The 24,537-nt window shown below is 33.9% G+C and overlaps 1 protein-coding gene across 3 annotated transcripts in view; it reads right to left on the bottom strand.

The window, feature by feature from the left end:
- Window positions 1-24,537, bottom strand: part of kcnn3 (potassium intermediate/small conductance calcium-activated channel, subfamily N, member 3) — a 128,384-nt gene that overhangs the window by 61,621 nt on the left and 42,226 nt on the right. For all 3 annotated transcript variants that reach the window (XR_015511334.1, XM_087286938.1, XM_087286939.1), the window contains one exon: window positions 20,146-20,241. Coding sequence is in view for 2 of the 3 variants with exons in the window: in XM_087286938.1 (XP_087143064.1) it covers window positions 20,146-20,241 (96 nt within the window). In the remaining variant the exon portion in view is untranslated. The remainder of the gene's footprint in view (window positions 1-20,145; window positions 20,242-24,537) is intronic.

The following is a 24,537-nucleotide window of genomic DNA, read 5'->3' as shown; positions in this document are numbered from 1 at the left end:
GTCAGATTGCGTGATATGACCCCAGTGAGATCTTAAGTTAAAGTCAACTGTCTTTTTGTCAGACCATGTGATGTACAGTTCTGCAGATTTCTGTCAAATCTGACAGCTATGACTGTGCAGTTTGAGTCCTTCCTGATATTCCCACTCAACATGTACCACACAAACCCTGGTAAAGCCGGACTGTTAACTAGATTTTGCCAGGGGAAAAATGAAAACTATTTATTCACCATTTAATCTATTAAGAAAGGGACTAAGCCGAAAAGAAAATAAATGAATGGATAAATGAATGAATGAATGAATGAATGAATGAATAAATTAATGATCTAGTATTAGTCATGTTTTCATAATCTGAAAAACGATATAAGGTAGATGTATATAGTGCAATTAACATAAAGCATGTAAAACAATTGGATTCGTGTTGATTAAATAAATACACTTGGACTTGAAGCACGTGATACATTTTATTGGTAAAACTTAATAGGGAGACAAATTCTCACAATTATCTTTTGACTTATTGCCTGCCTTGTTAAGCCCAACTACTAACTGAAAACTATTAATACGCAGTTAAGAGTTAAGAGTTTATGGAAGTAAAATTCATAGTTAATGGTTTGTTGATATAAAGTTTGACTATTTTATTTACAGTGGATTTTAGAGGTTACCATATAGCAGAATGAATGCCAACTATTCCAGAATATGTTCGCAGTGGATGCTCTTCCAGCCGCAACCCAGCACTGGAAAACACCCATACACATATAAACACCCATACCTATAGCGCATGTCTTTGAACTGTAGGAAAAACCAGAGCACCTGAAGAAAACCCACTCGAACACATGAAGAACATGCCAACTTACCCAGCCAGGACTTGAACCAGCAACCTTTTGCCGCCAAATGCCGCCTTTTATTTTCTTAGTAATGTTAATTCAAAAAAATTGTAGCAGACACAATGATAAATGCTGTGAATGGGTTATGTTTTAAATGTTCAGTAGAGCTAACATTTGCCTATTTTAAGCTATTTAAAATGAATTTTATAGCCAAAAATTTATTTTTTTGGCCAGGAGATTTAGGAGATTAGGCCATCAACCTATTTTGCCTGAAATAAAGAACATTTTATAGTATGATCAAAACAAACAAATAATACACCCAGACAAAACCAAACAAAATAAACACCCAAACAAAAGAACATAAATTCAATTAATGTAAAAAAAAATCAAACAAAACACCAAAATAAAAGCAAAGCAACAAACAAGCTATGAAAAGAAACAACCAGACAATAGTAAAAGCAAAAAACTATACAAAAGCAAAATAAGAAAACTAAGACAGTCTGTAATTTTTATTATGTTGTATTGTATACTATTATGTACAGTATTGTCTTGTTAAACACCAATGAAAATAAAAAAACTATATACAAAAGCAAATAAAATACCCAGATGAAAAAAAAGCTAGCAAAGCACCCATAGAAAAGCAAACAAATTAAACAAAACTAAACAAAATAAAACAAAACACCAAACCAAAAGCTAAAAAAGAGAGAAAAAAAGAAAATCAAATAAAACACTCAAACAAAAATAAACAAAATGGAAACAAAACACAAGCAAACAAAACCAAGAAAAAGCTAATTAATGGCCCCATGTAAATTAACAAAAGCCACAAAAAAAAAAAACATTTAAATAAAAGCAAAGAAAATTGAAATGATAACAGACAAAACACTGAATCAAAAGAATCATGATACTAATAAATGCAAATGAACCAATACAAAACCAAACAACAACCAACCAAACAAGCAAACAAAGTAGAAGCAACCAAGCTAAACTAAAAGTAAATAAAAGCAAGCAAAGGCAAATGAAAACAAAGGAAGCAAAAATCATACAGATCCATGCAGTCAGCATGGGAACACTGAGTTCAATTCTCTTGCTTTTTTTTTTTTTTTTTTTTGTGCCTAAATGGACACATACACACACAAAAACTGTCAAAATGCCCAGAATGAGCGTGTATTCTCATAAACACTGTTGCTTTTGTAATTTTAATAAAGACTAATTATGTTTAAGTTATGCAGCGAAGATTATTAGGTGTTATTTGAAATTGTATTATTAAATCTCTCTACCTGGATACAGCAAGACAATTCAGACACAAAACCATTAGGGGTTGCTTATTTTATCTGTGTCTTTGTTTTATTATATTTATCAATTAACCAATTGTAATAAAATAATGAACTGTTTCCATATCATATTGCAGAAAAAAAAGAGAAAAAAAATATATATATAGCGTTATCATTTTCCCCAGTATCATAGAGTCCTACACTTGAAATGTGTGGAATAAATGTGGAATAAATGTCCACACAGATAATGTAATGTCAGGCGATGCAGTGGTGCAATAGGTAGTTCTGTTGGTTACAGCAAAAAGGTTGCTAGTTCGAGCCTCAGCTGGGTCAGTTGGCATTTATGTGTGGAGTTTGCATGTTCTTCCTGGGTTTGTGTGGGTTAACTCCGGGTGCTCCGGTTTCCCCCACAGTCCAAAGACATGCGGTACAGGTAAAGTGGGTAGGCTAATTTGTCCTTAGTGTATGAGAATGTGAATAAGAGTGTATAGATGTTTCCCAGAGATTGGTTGCAACTGAAAGGGCATTCATTCATTCATTTTCTTGTCGGCTTAGTCTCTTTATTAATCCAGGGTCGCCACAGTGGAATGAACCACCAATCCAGCAAGTTTTTACGCAGAGGATGCCCTTCCAGACACAACCCATCTCTGGGAAACATCCACACACACATTCACACACACTCATACACTACGGACAATTTAGCCTACCCAATTCGCCTGTACCACATGTCTTTGGACTGTGGGGGAAACCGGAGCACCCGGAGGAAACCCACACGAACGCAGGGAGAACATGCAAACTCCACACAGAAACGCCAACTGAGCCGAGGCTCGAACCAGTGACCCAGCGACCTTCTTGCTGTGAGGCAACAGCACTACCTACTGCTTCGCCCAACTGGAAGGGCATCTGCTGCGTAAAACATGTGCTGGATAAGTTGGCGGTTCATTCCGCTGTGGTGACCCCAGATTAATAAAGGGATTAAGCCAAAAAGAAAATGAATAAATGAATGAATGAATGATCTAATTTCAACAAATGCCTTACTGACAGTGATCCAAAATGTCTATTCATATCAGAACTTCATCAAAGGCTAGAATAATTGTAAAGGTATTTAAACAGCTATCAGTACATAAACATAACTGTCAATTATGCCCAAAGGGGAATTCATTATGATCATTGTCACAGATAAAAAAAAAAACAATCACAAAATAAATAAATAAAATACAAAAATATCAGCCAGCTTAAATGTACCACTCTATTTTATTTAATTTTTTTTTATTTTTTGAAATGGTCTCAATTTATAACTCCACTGAAGTTGAACACTTGAGTTTTACCATTTTTAGGCCATTCAGTTGAGCTCCAGGTCTGGTGGAAGCACTTTTAGCTTAGCTTAGCATAAATCATTGAATCAGATTAGACTATTAACATCTTGCTCAAAAATTTAAATGAAGATGATAGAGCCTAAAATTATATTGCCCAGCATTGTTGCCTTGTTACCTGCTAGTGAACTAGTATCAATGGGACTGCTGCATCTATAGTATGGTAGCAATGTTTCTTGATTATTATGCTGGAATGAGAGTAGCTATAGTTCTCAGTCATATCTGCTTAGAAAATAGCAACTTTTCATTTTCCATCAGTCGTAGTAGAAGATGTAACTATAGAAGTGTCACGCTTTAAAATAGGAAAATTATTAAAACATATTTAATATGTATTTATATTAATATAAAACAAATATATATATATATATTTTTTTTTGAGAGATTCAATTTATGCTAAGCTAAAAATGCTCCCACCAGACTAGGATATCAACTTATTAAATTAAAATAACATAAAACTCAGCTATTTAACTCTTCTGGACTAGTAAAGTGAAACTATTTCCCAAAAAAGTGGAGTGTTCCTTTAAGGCAGCCTAGAAAAAAAAATCAAGAGAACAGCAGGTAACTCCAATCAAGTCAGATTACCAGCGAGGCAGGCCCAAAATACCCCATCACCGCAGGACACAGACGCACAAAGGCTAAATAAGCTGGGAAATCTGCCGGTGATTTAAAAAAAAAAAAAAAACTAGTGGAAAGGCCTTGGAATTCCCTCTTTTTTAAAATAAATACATTCACGTATCCACAAACTGACTCTCTCTCTAACATACCCACAATCTCCTGTGTGTGTGTGTGTATGTGTGTGTAGCCAGTAGCAGAAACAGCAGGAAACCCCTTTAGCTTCCACCAAGCTCTAGCTCTCACACAATAAACCTGAGAGACGGGATTTGCTGTCATGGAGCTTTCGCAATGTTCTTGAAACGTTTGCTTGTCGTTGCGTTCTCAGCACCTCCCATGCTGTCAGTTAAAAGCTCCACCTGTGCGTTAGCTGCTCATGTCAGAGCAGGGGAGCTGTAGCTCATGGTTAACGTTATGCTAACCCCTCAGCTCGGAGTACAGGATTGTCACTCACACTGCAGTGCTTTTCCGGATCCCTCAGGTGATGTTCTCCATATTAGCATTCAGTTTACACTTTGCTAACCTATGCATTTTCATTCTAACTGATGCTATTTACATTCTGCACAACATTTTGCCACTCCTTTTAAAAACTAACGTATTGTAACTGGAGAGTTGACAAATTTCACGGAAGAATTTTTCTTACAGGCAAAGATGAATAAAGTCTTCTGTACACTGTACTGCACTGCTGTGAGATTAAAACAGTTTAAGAATAATATATAAATCTAATAATAAATAATATAGTATTAAGACAATACTTTACAATATGGATCCATTAATTAATTCATTCTAGTTAATGAATTTATTTACTAACATGAACAATGAATAATACATTTTTTACTGTATTTATTAATTATTGTTAACATTATTCAATGCATATAAAGTACCCCTTCATGGGAACTCTGACGTGTGTCTAGATAAAGACACTTTGGGAGATTGCTAGATAACCAATCACTCTGAAGAGTAAGAGAACAGGCCAATGAATGCCAGATGAATTGGCAGGTGTCAGTGATTAATCATTAACAAAGTATATCAGCTGGTGCTTCTGAAGCCAGTATTAGAGTTTCGCTTTTTAGGGTTGGGTACTGAAACTCCTTTGGAACCGGTATGCACCAGATCAACTCAGCATATGAATTTCAGTGCCTAATTTCGGTGCTGCAACAAGAACCTAATGCAGGTCACGCACCGGAAGCGCCGCTCGGCGACGCGCAGCGCCATGCATTTTAGAATCCGCAAGTCAGCAGCTGTCCGCAGCGTCCAGCCATGACTCATGAATCTTCATATTTCTGCCATGCCACAGAGCGCCATCTGAATACTTTCATTTTAAATAACATGCGAATGTGCACGTCTGATGTGTGATACTATCTTCTGTCATGTGCGCTCCGTGCCGCGGCTCTGAGCAGCGCATCCGCTTTGTGACGCGCTTAAGAAGCATAAAGGGGTGCATTAAAGACACACGAGAGTAAGCGTTGTGTCACACCATCTCTAAATGTTTAATTCTAAACAGCTTTGAGGGATACGGATGTCAACGATGTCAGGCGTTTGTTATTGTAGCTTATAGAAGGCAAAGCGCACAGTACATCGCATGCGGCGAGAGACTCACTTCATCAACACGCATGATCGAGTTCATCTAATTTGCTTAAACTAAGCATTCTACAGTATGGCTATATTTTACAAGCAAGGTTTCTGACACACCAACACACAGCAGATGTTTTACAAAAGTTGCGTGTAAGAGAGAAACACGTCAAACTTATAAAATGTGAGGGCTCATGGAATCGACTTAAAGGTGGGGAATGGACCATCTCTGACAGCTTGTGACATCATCTGGCACATTATCTGAGTATGTTTATATGGACACCAGTACTCTGAGTTTAATATGATTAAGACAATACTCTGATCAAGAGTCTACCACGTAAACAGTGATTTTTAATATCTTAAAGGACCACAGACACAAACAGCAGAAGAAACATTATAGGCTGGTGACGCAATGACGTTGATGGATCTATGTGCTATAAAATGTAACTAGGAATCATGAATGTAACATTCAAAAAGCAGCTCATGCAAACACCTGAATCATATTATTGTCTTATTCAGATTAAGGCAAATCATTAGATCACTGATGTCCATGTAAAAGTAGTCACAAGCTCCAAACCCAGAAAAAAGGTGCTCCCTGATTATGATGACAGCCTTTCCACAGGTTAGTAGTAAGCTAATGTAATGTTTATAGCATAATGCAAATCTTGCATTTATGCTAACAAACAAATGATTAAAATAAATATATTAATGCAATTCAAATATATAAAATATGAATTGATGTTTACTTTAAACTTATAAACATATTTATGGTTCAATTATAATTATAATGATAGTGATATATATATATATATATATATATATATATATATATATATATATATATATATATATATATATATATATATATATTTTTTTTTTTTTTTTTTTGTCAATTATTTTGTGGCTAAAAGGTATTGGTTCAGGCACCGTTTTGGCACCGGTACCGTTTTAAAAGTATCGATTTAGCACCGGTATCGTAAAAAGATCCAAACGATACCCAACCCAACTGGAGATTAAAGAGTACCTCTGCTAAGCCAATTTCATCAAGAAAGCAGTATTGCTACCAGTTTGTGCAATGATGTGAATAGTGGCGTTCTCTGCAGCGTTCCCAACGTACTGTCGTAATTCTAAAAATCCCTTGACTACAATTAACTCGGTAAAAGTACATTTACCTCCCCCAAATCTAAATTGTTCTAAATTATTCCCATACAATAATAACTAAAGTGTCTTTATATAGACACAAGTCTCCATTCCCCATTCGGGGAATGAGGCTTACGTTTTCGAGACATAACCGAGATGTTTATCATTGTTAGTTCATGTGAACTCCTAGTGCATTATTAACTAATGTTAATAACAATGAATAAAAAAAATTATTGTTAATTGTTCAAAATCACTACGCAAATGTTGAAGCATGAATAATTAATGTAGTGCAAGCATAGTTAATTCTTAGTTCATGTTAGTAAATACATTAATGTCAACTAATGGAACATTAGTCTAAAGTAAGACCAATGAGAATAATAATTTTATGTGAACTATAAACAATTAGGGTGGTAACTGATTACACCTATTTAAAATTGTTTCATAAGATTCCAAAAATTGCTTGTAATTACAATACATTATTTTGCAATAATTAATGATAATATTAGTTACTTTTTATAGATTACATGATTACATATTTTCATAGTTTAATTAAATTCTGTCTAAATTTGTCACTAATTTTAAATTTTTTTGATCAAAACTGTTGTTTTTTTACAGTGTTGTGACTGAACCATCTTACCGATATCTTAGGCTTGATGTACTGTAATTTTTATCGCATTTCAAGTTAGAAAAGAATATAATGCATCTTTTTGAAATGCCTTGGTTTAAGATAATTCAACATGGCACAAAATAATGAAATATGTGTTATAATACGCTACCAGTCAAAAGTGTAAGGGGTCAGTGTTATTTTTCAGAAATTATTCTGTTCAACAAGGCGGCACTTATTAAATGTAAAATTGTTAAATATTTATAAAAATTGTAAATAATTGCTTTCATATTGTATGTAGTTTAAAATAAAATGATTACCCCAGTCATTGCTGCTTTTATACTATTACTATTAATAATAAAAATAATATTAATAATGGCGAAGCAGTGGCGCAGTAGGTAGTGCTGCCGCCTCACAGCAAGGTTGCTGGGTAGCTGGTTTGAGCCTCGGCTCAGTTGGTGTTTCTGTGTGGAGTTTGCATGTTCTTCCAGCGTTCGAGTGGGTTTCCTCCGGGTGCTCCAGTTTCTCCCACAGTCCAAAGACATGCGGTACAGGTGAATTGGGTAAGCTAAATTGTCCGTAGTGTATGAGTGTGTGTGAATGTGTGTGTGGATGTTTCCCAGAGATGGGTTGCGGCTGGAAGGCCATACGCTGCATAAAAACTTGCTGGATAAGTTGGCAGTTCATTCCTCTGTGGCGACCCTGGATTAATAAAGGGACTAAGCCGACAAGAAAATGAATGAATATTAATAATAACAATAATAATAATAAATATTAGAGTGATTTCTGAAGGATCATGTGACTCTAATAAAGTAATAAAGCTGAAAATCCGTCTTTCAATCAATGGAACAAATTGTTAAATTAAATTATAATCTATTTTGAACACTTATTTGAAAGTGCAAAAACATTTCACAATTTGTACTGTATTTTTGATTAAATACATGCAGCTTTGGTAAGCAGGAGTAGCTTATTTTAAAACATTTAAAAATCCTACTGACCCCAAATATTGACCGGTAGTATATATAGCAAGCAATCAAGACTGACAAGTTCACTTTTATATAATATAAAAGTTCAAATATATTAAACACGTTTAGCAATGGAACCAAGGATATGTCAGGGCAGCTTCCCTTTAGCGCACCTGTTTTGGAGAAGAGCAATTAGACAATATTTTAAGATTCTGCTCACTGATTTTCACCTATGAGAATTAATGAGCTCACTCAGAGATTCAGACATTGCTTTTTAAGTAAGCCGTTATGAATTATGATACTGCTTGGTTTGTTGGTTCATTGAGCTGCTTTCTCACTTTCTAAGACCAACAAATCCAGAGTGTGTTTTCAATTAGAGAGAAGACATCTTGTTGGAACGATTGATTGGTTCAAAATCAAACACTCTTAAAGGGACAGTGAAAATTCTATCATCATTTGCTAATATAGGTATCATTATAGCTAGTTTTCTTTAGAATTTTCATTCTTGGTGTAGATAGTCATTTTGTATTGCAGCTAATGACACTATGATAATTCACCTGTATGTGTAATATTATTACATTTAATGTCATAAATATCAAATAAGGACATCTTTCATTTTATTTAAATTAACTCAGTTTATTGACTGTAATATTTAGAACGATGGGATTTTAAAAAACAATGTTTAAAAAGACATTGTGTTTTAAATAGAGCTGAAAATGAGAATTTAATGCCTCTAAATGCCAGTTTAATGACAGTTTTGTTTTGTGATAACTTACCATTATGTGTAATTGAATTTGAGCACGTAGACACACTAACACATATTAACTGTACATCTTACTTTTTGGTAAATGTTCAGTGGACTCTAAAGGTGTTTAAACATGGCTCATTCCATGATCTGTTGAAATGTTTGATTCTGATTGACAGGAATGTGTGTAATAAAATCAATTAATGCACAGTTATAGTTCCAGTCAGATTTAAGCACAGTTCAATATATATGTGCTACCCTCAAACAATAGCAGTAACCACTGTAAGCCACTGACAGTTGCTGGAACCTTCAATCATTTGTGAGATCTCAAAAAAACACAACATGTGCTTTACCAGGGAGTTGATGGGAATCACCTTAAATGAAAATATGCTCAAAAACTAATTGTGAAGAGTTAGCTGACATATGTGGTCATCGATATGCCCGTGTCATTTAAATGCACACACAATCTCTTAAAAAATATGCTCAAAAATATTTGTGAAGAGTTAACTAACATGCTTTACTATGAACTATTCGATATGCCTGTGTCATTTAAATGCACACACAATCTCTAATAAGAATATGCTCGAAAATGATTTGTGAAGAGTTAGCTAAGATATGTTACTATGAGCTATTCGACATGCCTGTGTCATTTACATGTACACGCAATCTCTCAAAAAATATGCTTCAAACGTTTTCCATAGAGGTGACTTTTTAGACCACCTGCAGGACACTCTCTCTCCTTTTTGTATGATCGTAGGGTGAAAGAATAAAAAAACTAAAACATGTCATATCATTTATATACTTCTTGAAGTGCTTCCTTTAGCCTCACGTTTAAGTCACTTTGAATATCATAAATAAGTAAATGTAAATTTATGTAAGTTTGGTCACAACCTAAGATTTGCAGGTATGTGAAACTGCCATTTTGTTCATTTCACATATTTTTTTCTCATTGTTAATTAAATGCAAATGCCAGGCTCAGATGTTTTGGTGAAAACTTTAGACAGTGTCCATGGTTAATTCATATTGGCTGACCAATGTTATATTCCACTCTGTACCTGCTAAATTCCACATGAATACCCGAGTCTCCTGTTGTGTCACTTACAATACCTAATGCATGAACTGAAATGTGCATGTTAACTCTCAAGGGGCCAAACAACTTCAGAAAGCTCATCATAAAAACCACTCAAGCAAAGCACTTCCAGAATCAGTCCAACCTTGAACTAAAGATAATTATAAAGTTGGCTTGAAGTAATACTGGTGATTCACCAAATTCTTTAACGGGCTTTGCTGAAGCTGTAAAGCCATGAATCACTTTTAATGTGGCTCTAGAGGAGCCAAACCATTCACAAACTTTAGCTAAGGATTAAACCTGTAGGCTCTTTGGAAGAGTCACACTCACATTGAAACGTACACATTCAGACGCTACCTTAAAGGAACTTTCAACCTGATTGGGAACCTTATTTTGACTGAACTGAAAATCCCTGTTGAAAATATCTGTTGAGATGAACCAAAAAAAATTCTCCCACCTTACAATAAAATAAAATAAAATAAAAATTGGTCATTGTTTATTCATCCTAATTTCAAAACTTTAATGTGGAATAAAACACCTTTTTTTTGCTGTACAATGATAGTTGGAATCTAGTTTATTTGTTATTGACTTTTATCATGTAAAACATTCTTCAAAATATCTTCTGTGTTCTGCAGATGAAAGAATGTCATGGGTCGCAGATGAAAAGGGTTTTTCTAAGATCACAACAATAAAAGTGTAATGCAGCTTTATATTTTATTTTAGTTTACATTAGATTTTTTTCAGGCTAAAAAAATAATAATATAATAATATTTATTACTAATAATAAAATCATTCATTAGCATAATAACAAAAAATGTCATTCAGTGTAAAAAACGATGATAAGTATGAATCAAAATATCTTGTCAGACATACTTGAAGAGTAAATCATTTGATGGAATGCTGTATGAAAAGATTAAATATGAAATATCCCAAAATATTCATTAATTGTCATTTTTAAATCTAGATATTTTGCAACAATACCTCAGAACATTAGGATTTCCCAATTTGTCAGATGATGTGTCTTAATGAATTAAAACAGAATATGCTTAATGAGTATGCTTTATTCTCAGAATAAGAATGATTCATTTTAGTAAATACGTCCCAGTCAATGACAGCAGAGCATTGATTCACCAATATCTTGACATATCAATTGCACATATGTTAAATATTAGACACGTTACATGCATTTGTTTGATTTATTTTGTGTGTATAAAATGGGTTTGCAAGTGTAATTTAAAATGGAACCAGAATGTGATCTTGTTTTTGACCATTATGTCAGTATTTAAATTCTTTGTTGCACTATTCAGTAAGATATAAGATAATTCATCATTAAACAACCTTAAATTGCTCGATTTGTAAATTCGGGAATGTGGGGATGAAGAAACAACAGTCACTGCAGTTTCATTCCTCTCTCAATCTCTCTCCTTAAAAACATACCTAATCAACACCTACTCACATCATGTTTTTATCTCTTTTAAACCACACACACAAACGCAGAGACACAGACAGTCTCTGTCCAGGAAAGAGCTGCTGAAATCTGACTCACACACAGGAAGAGAGTCTCATCACCACAGAAACACTTGCATAACGCTGAGCGTACATGAGAAACTTCTCAATTCAGCCAAATGAATGAAACACCGTCTGCACCTTTACACAACCACACACATATATCAGCCTGAAACAGAGAGGAAAACGAGTGCTGGCATGATATTTTTGTAAGTGTGTTCGACAGCAGCAGCTTAGAAGAGCCTGAAGCAGACAGCTAATTCACAAACTCACAGACAGAGGGGGCAAGGGAAGGTTGAATGAAGGTAAAAATACAACCAGAGACAACCAGAGAGATACACTCAAAAACTAAAGAGGGAAAAGAAACAGAAGGAGAGGCAAAAATATTAATAGTAATAAAAACTGTTTGAGAGAAAGCACACAATGAACTGACTTGAGGTGAGAGAGAACGAAAAGAATACTAACAGTGATTTAAATAAAATAATACTATAAAGTATAATACAACTCTTTCCACGTTCAAGTTAAACTAAATTGATCACACACACCATACCTGACAACACTCCCACTTTTTCCCAGAGTCTCCCAAATTTCAGACCCATCTCCCACCAGCGAAAATCTTGGGCTGTGGACAATGTGAAAGATGTACTGTTCTCTGATAAGTTCACCTTCACTGTCTTTCCCACATCCGGGAGAGTTGCGGTGTGGAGAAGCCCCAAAAATTCATACCACCCAGACTGTTGCATGCCCAAAGTGACGCATGGGGGACAATCAGTGATGTTTTGGGCTGCAATATCATGGCATTCCCTAGCCTCAATACTTGTGCTTGATGGTCACGTCACTGCCAAGGACTACTGAACCCATTCTGGAGGACCATATGCAAGCAATGGTTTAAACATTGTATCCAAAAGGCGATGCTGTGTATCAGGATGATAATGCACAAATGCTCAAAGCTATACTGGTGACATCTCCCACGGCCTGCACAGTCACCAGTTCTAAATATTATTGAGCCACTTTGGGGTGTTTTAGAGGAGCATTTTCCTCCACCAGCATGACTTTGTGAACTGCCCATTTTTCTGCAAGAAGAATGTTTCAAAATCCCTTTGACCACTGTGCAGGACTTGTATCTGTCATTCCCAAGATGAACTGCTCCTGTACTGGCCGCAAAAGGAGGCCCTACACCATACTAATGACTTACTGTGATCTAAAACCAGGCGTTTCAGTTTCAGGTTCCAAACCCCTGTGTGTGTCTGTGCGTGCGTGTGTGTGTGTGTGCGCGTGCGTGCGTGCGTGCGTGCGAATGAGAGGATGTGTTTTTCCAGTGCTGGGTTGCATCTGCTGCATAAAACATAAAACAGCTGATGGATAATTAGTGACAAATCAAGAACTTAATTGCACTTTTAAGTATATTTCTAAGATTAAAGAACATTTTGAAGTAGTATTATACTGAAAGTATACGTTCTTATTGTTTACTAATAATACGGTAATAAATGTATGTAAATAAATGTATTTTTCATAAAGATTGTCCTTGTAAACTCTCTTACTCAGCTAGTTAAACCAGCTCTAACTGCACACAAACAGACAAAAATTGTGTGTGTGTGTGATTAATTTACTATATATACAGTCAAGCCCGAAACCCCTGGTGTATGAATAATTTTGGGCTTGACTGTATACATACATATATATAAATATATATATATATATATATATACATATATATATATATATATATATATATATATATATATATATATATATATAAACATTCTGTAATGATTTACACACATTATCCCATAATTTTCTTTTTCTTGTGAAATAACTCACCATTTCACTTTTTCACATTCAAACCACAAATAAACAAGGAAAGGAAGCAACGGCTATAATAGAGGAGAGAGAGAGGAGAGAGTGTTAGAGGAGGGAAAGAGTGATGGGGAAAATTACAAAGTGGGAGAAATACACAGAATCGAAGTGAAAACGAGAAAGAATGTTCTGTATGTGTGAGCTTGTAATAATGTTCTGTTGGATAAATGTGTGAACACGTTTCACCCTGTAAACAAACAAACACACAAGCATGATAGTCAGTAAAAAAAAAGACATGAGCAAACAGTATTCAGCATTCGCCATCTATTTTACTCCTATAATATGAAGTAGTCAGATATGAAACAGTAGATTCAATAGAATAAGAAAGGCAGGATTTGACTATTACCAAATTGTGAAAAATGGCACTTGGAGAAACTGGAGAGATTTGTGACATCGATGAAAAAAGAAAGTCTTGAATCATTTTGAATCATTCACAATATGATTAAAACTCATATAGTCAGCTTTGGAATGAATACTTAAAATGGCATTTGTCATTTCAAAATGACCAAAAGCTGCTTTTAGGGAGATGGATGAGATATTTTGGAGAATGTTAGAAACCGGTATGACCACCAATATTCATATACTGTAGGAAAATAAATTAGAGAAATGGCAACTGGTTTTCAACATACAGTGCTCAGCATAATCGAGTACACCCAATTTTGAAAATTAATATTTCAAATGAGAGTATATTTCTCAGTAAGTATAGGCAATGCATCTTTATTAAAATAATATTTTAGTCACCAAACATATTTAGAAATTAAAAGATACAATTAAATTCAAGCAAAGTATGGAAAAACCAAAATTATAAGCTACAAAATTTCAACTATTTATTTATTTATTTTTTGCTTCTTTTGTGTTCAACAGAAGAAAAAAAAAACTCAAGCAGGAGGAGGGTGAGGAAATAATAACAGAATGGATTGCAAAACAAAATAGTTCCAAACAAATCCATACCGATATTGTTCATCATTTTTGAGTAAAACACAGTTTCATAACTATGTGTTTTGTTTAGGCTTTTATTACTGACACATTAAGTTTCAAACTCAAAAGGTAAAAGTTTTATTTTTAGTTTCAAAAATGTTTCTGTTCAAAAGTAAAATCAAACCAGTGTGCTTCTTCAAAGAATTACAACATTTAAAAAATCTAAATATTTAAGTGTAGATAAAAGAACAGCATATTTATAAATATGATGCAATAATGTCAAATATTTTGCTATCAATTTAATGCATCCTCACCGAAAAAAAATATTAATTTCTTTCAGAGAAAAAAAAAATGGTACTGACCTCAAACCTTAAAAGGCAGCCTCCATTTTGTAATTTGATTAACTTGACCTAGCTGTATGCCACTATTATCATTCATCACTCATTTTTGGCTTCTAGCAGATAAGGACAGTTTTTTTGCACTTGCAGACAGCTTATCTTTTTTCTGTGGTGCAGATGAAGAGGGAAAGGCTTTGGACACTACTGGGAAAATGTTTCCTGCTACATCATGCTCATATTCAATGATGGAGCAACCAAATCAATTGAAAACTTCAAATTTAAAACCTCTAAGCACAATCTGAAATTTTCTTCTAAAACAAGCATTATTTAGTTATTTCAATTTAAATGCAATTAAAAAAAAAACATTCTTTGCCATAAAAAGGAAATTAACGTCATCTGAATTGCAGTTAGTGTTGTCACACAGACACAGGTGGTGGAGTAATAATTTAAGCTATTTAAAACTCTGATATCCAAATAATTACTTAAATTATTGCTGTAAATGATTAAGATGACGTAGAATAACTGCTTAGTGCTACTTTATTCTTTCTTATATATCTTTATTATGCGGGTCGCCTGATTTCACTCTTGGGTTCCTCAAAACAGTGCTTTCTAAACCTCTAAAAACTGGAAAAAAAAAACACAGAATGTAATGTTTACATGTATGTAATGAAAGATATGAATTTTACTGCACATCAGCTTGTTTATTTAGTCATGCTCAAAATCTATTTAAGCCAATATACCTCATATTCTTGGAGGAATCTTTGCTTCTATTTACAGGTCATGACAGGAGCAAGTTGGAGAGATAGATTCAGTAAATTTACTGACCTACGCTGGTAATGACAGCACTTGTTGTGACCTTAGTTGGCTAATGATGGCTTTGGGAAACATACCCCAGAACAGAGAACATGCACAGTCCCATAGAACTTCCCTTAATGTTACCCGCGGGTCGGACTCGGAGAGTATTTTCTACACACAGAGTCCTCATGCAGTCTCAAAAAATAAAAATAAAAACACGGCTGCCCTCAAATGCCCATGTGCCGTGATTCACCACTGCTACAAGCAAATATTTTAATTATTAATTAACCATTCATTTTATCATGCGGTTGCATATTGTTGCTGTTACACAGAGTGAAACACACTGGAGAGATATAATAGTTTAGACAAACATCACATTTTGGCTGGGAGGAAACAGTGGTCTGGAAGAGCAAGCAAACCCCTTGAAGCTTCCCCAAACAGCTGACTATGCCAAATCTATCACAAAATCAAATTGAGAAGATTTTGACTTCGTGCTGACCTGAGGTATTGTTAGAAAGCTGGAACTGCACTTGTACAGCAAGTGTATAAAATATAACACCTGTTATTGCACATTTATACAGTGCTCAGCATAACTGAGAACACCCCATTTTGAAAAAATTTATTTTTATTTTTCTCAATTTCTCAGTGAATATAGGCAATGGATTTTGGTGCATTTAAACAAAAAAGATTTAATATATTTATTAAAATAACATTTTAGTCACCAAACATTCATCGAACCTGAAAAGATGATACAATTAAATATTTTAAATATTGCACAAATAAATTTCAGCCTAAAAACAATATAACTAAAATTTTATTTTTTTTTCTCTCTTGATTTTTCCTCTTTTTAAAATTTGTATTAAATATTTTTCTATAACATAAATTTGGGTGGACTAGTTTTTTACGTTATCATAAGTTATTTTGTTCCATATTTGGCTTCAGTACTGACTAATCTAACGTATATGCACAGATATAATACTGTATTAAAAAATATTAATTTAAAAGAGAGATTTATGAGGGGTGGACTCATATAGGATGAGCAATTTAAGTCACATGTAACAGATTATTCTAAAAAATCTTTCACATTGGCTCTAGGAAATCTGTTTAGTCTTTGATTTTAAAATAAAGTAAAATAATAGGTTGGTAAAGATTATTGGAATCAGATTGAATGTTTAAATTTGAATATGTTTTAAAATGTTATTTATTTCTACACTGCTAAATTTATTTCTACACTGCTGGGGGGGGGGTTTGCTGGTTCGAACCTCGGCTCAGTTGCCGTTTCTGTGTGGAGTTTGCATGTTCTCCCTGCCTTTGCGTGGGTTTCATCCGGGTGCTCCGGTTTCCCCCACAGTCCAAAGACATGTGGTCCAGGTGAATTGGGTAGGCTAAATTGTCCGTAGTGTGTGAATGTGTGTGTGGATGTTCCCAGATATGGGTTGCGGCTGGAAGGGCATCCACTGCGTAAAAAAACTTGCTGGATAAATTGGCAGTTCATTCCGCTGTGGTGACCCCGGATTGATAAAGAGACTAATCCGACAAGAAAATGAATGAATGAATAATAAATGATATCTATAAACTTTATATAATGTTGCTTTCTATCATATTTTGTATGGTAAGAGTCAAATAAAATTTTGATGTAGTTAAATATTAATGAATATAAAATAAATTGTAATATTATTACAATAATGTAATGTTATGTAATAATAATATTATAATATATTATTATTACATATGCACAGATTTGTCCACCACCCCTAATCATGGAGCAGTCCAGCAGTCAAATTTATATATAAAAATGCATGTATTATTTTTAGTTGTAAATTAATTTTATGAAAACTAATCATTTAAAATGTAGCGATTGCATTAAAATAAAATTTAGAAAAGAAGTTTAAGTGATATATATATTAAAAAAAAAACAGCTAAATAAATAAAAATAGAATAAAAGTGGCGTTTAGGACTGCTGGGCCCCATGGCTGAAATTGCCTAGGGCCCCCAAACACTAAATCTGCCTCTGTGTATAGTAGAAAGTAGAAAAATCAAATGTCAATGAAAAGTTTTTATTATAATATACATATTTATACAATCTTTACCACAATATACAAATGTGTACGTGTGCGTTTATGCTAATATTGGAAAATGCAGAGGATTATTCATGTATGCGATGATAAAAGGGCAGACAAGTTCCTTTCACAAGTAACTGTCAAGCAGTCACAATATGACTCAGACACAAACGGACCCAAAAATATCTGCTAAATGTCTCAAAGATGTTTGTGTGTGTGTGTGTGACCGCGTACAAGAAAAAGGCTGGGAGTTAAAAGGAGTTGTAAGTGTCTCTGTAAGCGTGTGTTTGCCTATTAAGGCTGTTGTAAGAGACTTTCCACTGCTAACCTTCCTATTAGCATAATGCTAATGAGTGGGTGAGTTCAGCTCCCCTTGCTGAGGGCAACAGCCTAAAACAACATTACTCATCTGTTTCTCATGCCACTCGAAATCCAAAAAAAAAAATGGAGATGGGGTGTAAAAAAATAAAATTAAATTAAACCAGATAAACATTGAATGTGATTTTTACTTCTGTCTTTCCTCATTAATACCTTCACACATACATTAGACAGAGGCATCAGTGCTAGCTATAAACAAAAGCGTTCCTTTTTGTCCATTTATTGAAATAATCCCACAGGCCTGTTTATGAATTTAAAATATCACTTACAAAAAAGCACGGTGAAGTTTTCATGATATAGTGATGTTTCAGATGGTAATGTCCCAGCAGGCGCAAGATGTAAACATGACGCCAGATTGACCCCAACGTTGTGGGACATTGCTTTTTGTTTAGAAATTAAAATCGGGTTGACATTAAAAACCGATGTCAGGCCGACGTCAATGTCTGATGTTTGACAGATGTTTCATTTTGGTTATTTCCCAATGCAAAACAACCAAATATCAACGTCTAATGATGTTACACCTTGACGTTGTGTGGATGTTACCAATGTAACATCCATCAGACATTGGATTTTTTAGCCATACTTGACGAATGAATGTCAGTATGTGACGTCAATATGACGTTGGTTAAGATGCTAAGATTTTGGTCACTTTCCAACACAACCTAAAATCAATAAAATATCAACTTCACTTCAAGTGGTTTTTGGACGTCAAAATAACGTTGTCTTTAGATGCTGGTAATCTAAATCAAAGTCCCTTTAAGGCAAGTAATTTAACTCGTCTACCGTCTTTGAAACCCCTTTCAGGCAGTATCCTCTGGCATTCTGTTTGAATGGGGAAACATCAAATTCTCCAAAATTGCTTCCAAAACTTGCAACTAAATTAAATTTTAGGAAAAAACAATAAAATTAAACAGTAGCTGTCTCTTTAGTGTCATTTCTAAATGTTTGAGTCATCACATCTGGTCCCAGCCCCTCCCCTGGAGAACGGTCAGTCCATAGCAATCACTGATTGGGTCCTGTTCTAGAACATGGCTTTATTCGCCATATTCACATTACACTTCTCCCCATTCAAAACTATATGTGACATGTCTTGTGTATTCTACAGTCTTTGCCTAAATCTATCACAATATTAATGTCTTATAAGGTTGTGTGTCTGCTGGGATTGTATTTACCACCGCTATTCAAGTTGTTGTTAAATGCCACAGACCAACTACTGTTTGTTTCTTAATAACATGTTTTTCAGTAGATCTTGTTCTGTGTCTAAAGGTGTTGTCATAATAGCAAGAATCTGACACAATTTCATGCAAAAAAGGTCAGCTGTGTGTATAATGAGAATGATGCCTATTGCAACCAAATCATTCTAAAAAATACAGCTAAAATCAGTATTGTACGTATTTTACGAATAGTGTTGGGGTAAAAACAGTGACAGACAGCTCCAGTAACTCACCAAGTGCAACCATATGAAGTCAATGTAAGTTAAGCAATGGTCATCTAAATCAATGGCAGCCCTCATAATCCAAATTGAATGTGAGTTTTTTATGTAAATATTTTTTTATGTAACTATTTCATAGTTTTTATACATAAATTTGATACATAATTTACATCATATATTCTTATAAGTCTTAAAAAGATTGTTCACCTAATTTTGAGAATTATGTCATAATTTACTCATCCTCACTTGATTCAAACCTGTTTGACTTTCTTTTTTTCTGATAAACACAAAAAAAAAAAAAAAAAATTTGGCAGAATGCTTAAAACCGGTCCTCATTGACTTACTAGTATTTGTTTTTCCTACAATGGATGTCAATGGTTACCGGTCTAAAACATTTTTAAAACTTTTGTGTTCAACAGAAAAAAAACCCTCATAAACCTCAAAAAGGCTTAAACTATATTTGGGTGTGTAAATAATGAGTACATTTTCTCTTTTTGATTAAATATCCCTTCAATAACTGAAGTTAATTTATTATGATAAATGTTTCCCAAAGTGCTTTATACGTTTGCAGACTGATTTCATGCTCCAACAGCAACATTAACCACACAAGAAAGTTCACAGTGTTAAAAGCATAATATGACCCCTTTAACAATGAATGATAGATGTGAGAACATTAGTTGTGTGTTTACCTGCACCTCTCGAGCATGGTAAGCGATGATTAGTCCAAGAAGGATGATGGTGGAAAGGCTAATAAGACACTTCAATGCCAGAGAATACATGGAGCTCTGTAAAACACATGCAAATAATGTTGTTAGCACATACAGCATTTTCATTCCTGAAAAACATTAACTTACGGGTGATAACAAAACACTGTTCATTTTTCAGAATCAGAAAATTAGCAGTTAGTTTAGCTAAATTTAGCATCATGGAATTCCACACTTGCTCCAATGAGTTTCAGAATAAATTGTAATAGTCAACGAATGTGGAGTTTTCAAGCATCAAAAGGATGCAAAAGCAGTACAGCGGTGTCAGAAAAGTGGTTTCATTTTAAATATTTTGAAGTGATACGTGTGATCTGTGTGGAAGAAATGAATAATTTTAATCATGAGATAACACTGCTCACAGATAAGTAGCCACCATTTCAAAGGTAATGGGAAAGAATCTCAAGTCTAAAACTAATTTATTTTATTCCATTACATTCTGATATGTTCTATTACATTATATTGTTCAGGAAAGAACTAAAAAAATAAGTCAAACCACATATTGCAAAAAGGTCATGTGATTGCACTGAACTGACAAACATAAAAGTTATGGTAAGCAGAATTTATAACAGTAAAAAAAAATAATTAATTAATTAAATTGTTTAATAATGCATAAATAAATGCATAAATAAATAAATAAATAACATTTTATTTAAAAGATATTTATAAATCCTTTAAATGAGATCAGGGGTGCGTTTCCAAAAACCATCGTTAGCCAACTAAGTTTGCAAGTTCCGTCATTACAAACATAGTTATTTGATTTGGCATTTCCCCAAATCGTTGTTCCAATGAACATTCGCAAACTGTGTGGCAAACTTGTACGCTTGCAACTACTCCTCTAGAGCTGCAGTTAGAAGTATAGTTCCTTGTTGTGTTCAATTCCCAGTTATCCCCCCATGCCCTATTAATTTTAAATGTTCCAAAATTTAAACTTGGAATTATAAAAACAAACATTAAAGTCATGTCTTTTTGAAATTTGCTTTCAAAGTATTTTTTACAGTCCAGTTTTAGTGATCTTCTTATTGACAATTGAAATTGCTTCGCATTGCACTTTGAAAACAATAATGCCATTTTGATACGCAGCCATGGCTCATGACGAAGCTTTAACTTAGATGAACTATTATTTAAAAGCGGAATGTACATTACGTCTCCAAAGCTTGTGAAAAAAAAAATATATATATATAGCATACGTTAATGGTTTTAATATATAGTTGGTTATTTATTAAGAAATGTATCACTGTATGGCATGGGCCTGTTGATTAGAATTCAAATTGTGTCAAATTTTAGTAAAAAAAGTAGCAATAGTAGTAGTAATAATACAAATAATTATAATAAAAATATTATTAATAATAATAACAATAATAATAATAATTATTATTATTATTATTATTACTATTATTATCATTATTGTTGTTGTTATTATTATTGATATTATTATTATTATTTTTTATTATTATTATTGTTGTTGTTGTTTTTTTTATTATTTTTTTATTGAGTAGATTTTTTTACATTTCTTAATAAATAGACTACTGTAAATTACAACCTTTAACAATTTATATGACTTAGATATGAGATTAAAATATGTGTTAGCTAGTTCATGTTTAGAATAGAATAGAATATGACACAGTCAGTAATATTTGTAAAGGAAGCATAGGCCTTATATGTGCCATTTACATATATTTCAGTTAATATGGAAAAGGAGTGCATGTTTTTACAAGAACTAATACTGGATTTTTTAAAGTGCTTGTGATGTGAGTGTAAATCAATATAATTTGCACAAAAAATATATTTTTTTTTCTTTAAAGAAGTGGTTTCTCTAACTCGTTTATGGACGTTTTACATTATAACTAATGTGGTTGAAACGATGGATCTGCGACAGAGATACTACAGTTTTGGGAAACACTCGTCACTACATCGTTCTTTTCCCAAATGATACATCGCAATATGATAGTTTAGCCGCGAGTTATGTTGTTGTTTGGGAAACGCAGCCCAGGTTGTTTCTTATGCAATTTTACTTAAGAATAACAAGTGGAATTTGAGTATATTTATCACAATAAATTTGAAATACATCACTAAATTATACTTACAATAAATTTTGTTTTTATTCAGCAAAGTGATAAAGATATTAATAGTGTTGTTTTAGGTTTCTAATTTCTTTTCATGAAAGAATCCTAAAAAAAATGTATCAGCTTTGATAATAATCAGAATTGTTTCTTGAGCACTAATTCAGCATATCACAATAACTTTCATAAACCTGTGTGACACTGAACACTGCAGCAAACCCCAGATTTGAATGTGACAGTCCACTTTTATGCTTTTATCCATGAGCCTTTTTGTAGCCGATTTGAAGCATGACAGTTCCATTCATCATTCACTACCATTACATTGAAAAAAAAGCTAAAAAATTCACCTTTCAATAATCCCACTAGTATGGAACGACATAAGGGGGAATAAAAGATGACAGAAATTTCATTTTTAGGTCAACTATCTCTTTAAATAAAAAATGAACAGCACAATCACAGCATGTGCATCTGTGCCATAAAGTCTGCCAAGACATTTTTAGTGTCTTTTCATAATCTATGGATTACAAGCACATCACTTCAGATCACAGAACACACACATACACAATGTCACGCTCAATCAAAGGTGTGTAAGTCTGAGTGTGAGTGTGTGTATGTAAGTGCAGGGATCTCATCCTCACACCCAGACATGCACACTACCAGGGCGGAATGATTTTTAAAAATAATCTGATTAAACATTTTCTAAAGACAAGCAACGAATTATCATATAGCATAGGTCTCAAACTGGATTCCTGGAGAGCCGCAGCTCTGCACAGATTTGCTCCAACATTAATCAAACACAGCTGATACAAATAATCGAGGTGTTCAACGTTACTAGAGACTATGAAGCAGGTGTGAGTTGGAGGTGGTTGGAGCTAAACTATGCAGAGCTGCAGCTCTCCAGGAATTGAGGTTAAGACCACTGTTATATTGTATGATCAACAATTTTAGTGTGTTGTGCAATTAACTTATTACTATTAACTAATTATTTTCCAAAAATAAGTTTAACATAAAACCGTTATGACCGTAATGAATTCCTCTATTAGAGCTTCAGTTTTAGTTCTATCCATTTTTAGCAATTTTTTTTACACTCACCTATAAACATTATTTACATCAAACTGGTTATTCATTAATTTCCCTTCAGCTTAGCCCCTTTATTCATCAGGGTTAGCCACAGTGGAATAAACCGCCAACTTATCCAGCATATGTTTCACACAGCAGATGCAAAATTTACAAATGTCATCACTTCATTGATTTAAAACAGAAATAATTGATCTCAATAATTTGTGAAAGTTTAGGAAATCAGGAGATTTCACTACACCATCAATAAGTGGAGCTGTTACAAATGCAATATGCCCTGCATATTCATAACAGCTCCCTAGAGCTATGGTCACACTAGTTTGTGCGTAAGAAATTCTGTCGTACAGCGATGTGAAAATGGGCGGGATTAAACAAAATGATTAGACATTAAAAAAAGTGAGCGATTGGTCCATGTTTTGAATTTCTGTCCAGAGAGATCATGTTTTGATCTTCGATTGGTCTCACGCAATCAAGTGATGCGATTTCGCAGGTCAGAGTTCACCAAGCTTGAAATTTCCAAAGCAGCGAATTGCAAAACTTGCAGCAAGACCTTACGTCTGATGCATCCACGTGCGTATGAATGGAAGTCTATGGGGAGAAAAGTGCAGTGTGAACGCAGCCTAATAGAAATTCACTTCCTAATAAAAGTGCTGAAAGTTCAGAAAACAAAAAACACTGTCTGTGTAGTGCAAAAATTGACACACTTAGCTACTTTGTGTTTGAAGTGAGTGGTATTGTTGTTGGAGATCTGAAAGGTGAGTTTTCTTTTGTGAAGTTTCACAAACTAATTTCAAGAGGAGCACATGATATGATTGATCCCGTCTGGTCTCTCATCTGCAGTCATTAGTAAATTGGATTATTCCAAACTTATAATAAATAGTCCGTCTTGCCCTTACAGCATTATTTTCATTTTTTGTAGAATCCCCTATCCACACCATCTCCCCCTTTTCCTCATTTACCAGGGGGAGCTCTTGAGAACTACCTGATTTTGGACCCCCTTACATGTTCATTGACCATGCGGGAGCCCTGGGCTCAATTATCTCCGAGCTGTGCTCTCCTGAGACAGCATGCCAAACCTGCTATTATTATTAAGCAATAGCTAAGTGTGAACTCTTGAATTATAATTTAAACGTCCTGATAATGTCATACAATTCCTTCTTGTTGTTTTATATATTTTAGT

Source organism: Danio rerio, chromosome 16 (assembly GCF_052040795.2).
Source record: "Danio rerio strain M-AB ecotype USA chromosome 16, GRCz13ab, whole genome shotgun sequence".
NCBI lineage: Eukaryota > Metazoa > Chordata > Actinopteri > Cypriniformes > Danionidae > Danio > Danio rerio.
The sequence above is the reverse complement of the archived record's forward strand: the minus strand, read 5'-3'. Positions and strand labels throughout refer to the sequence as shown.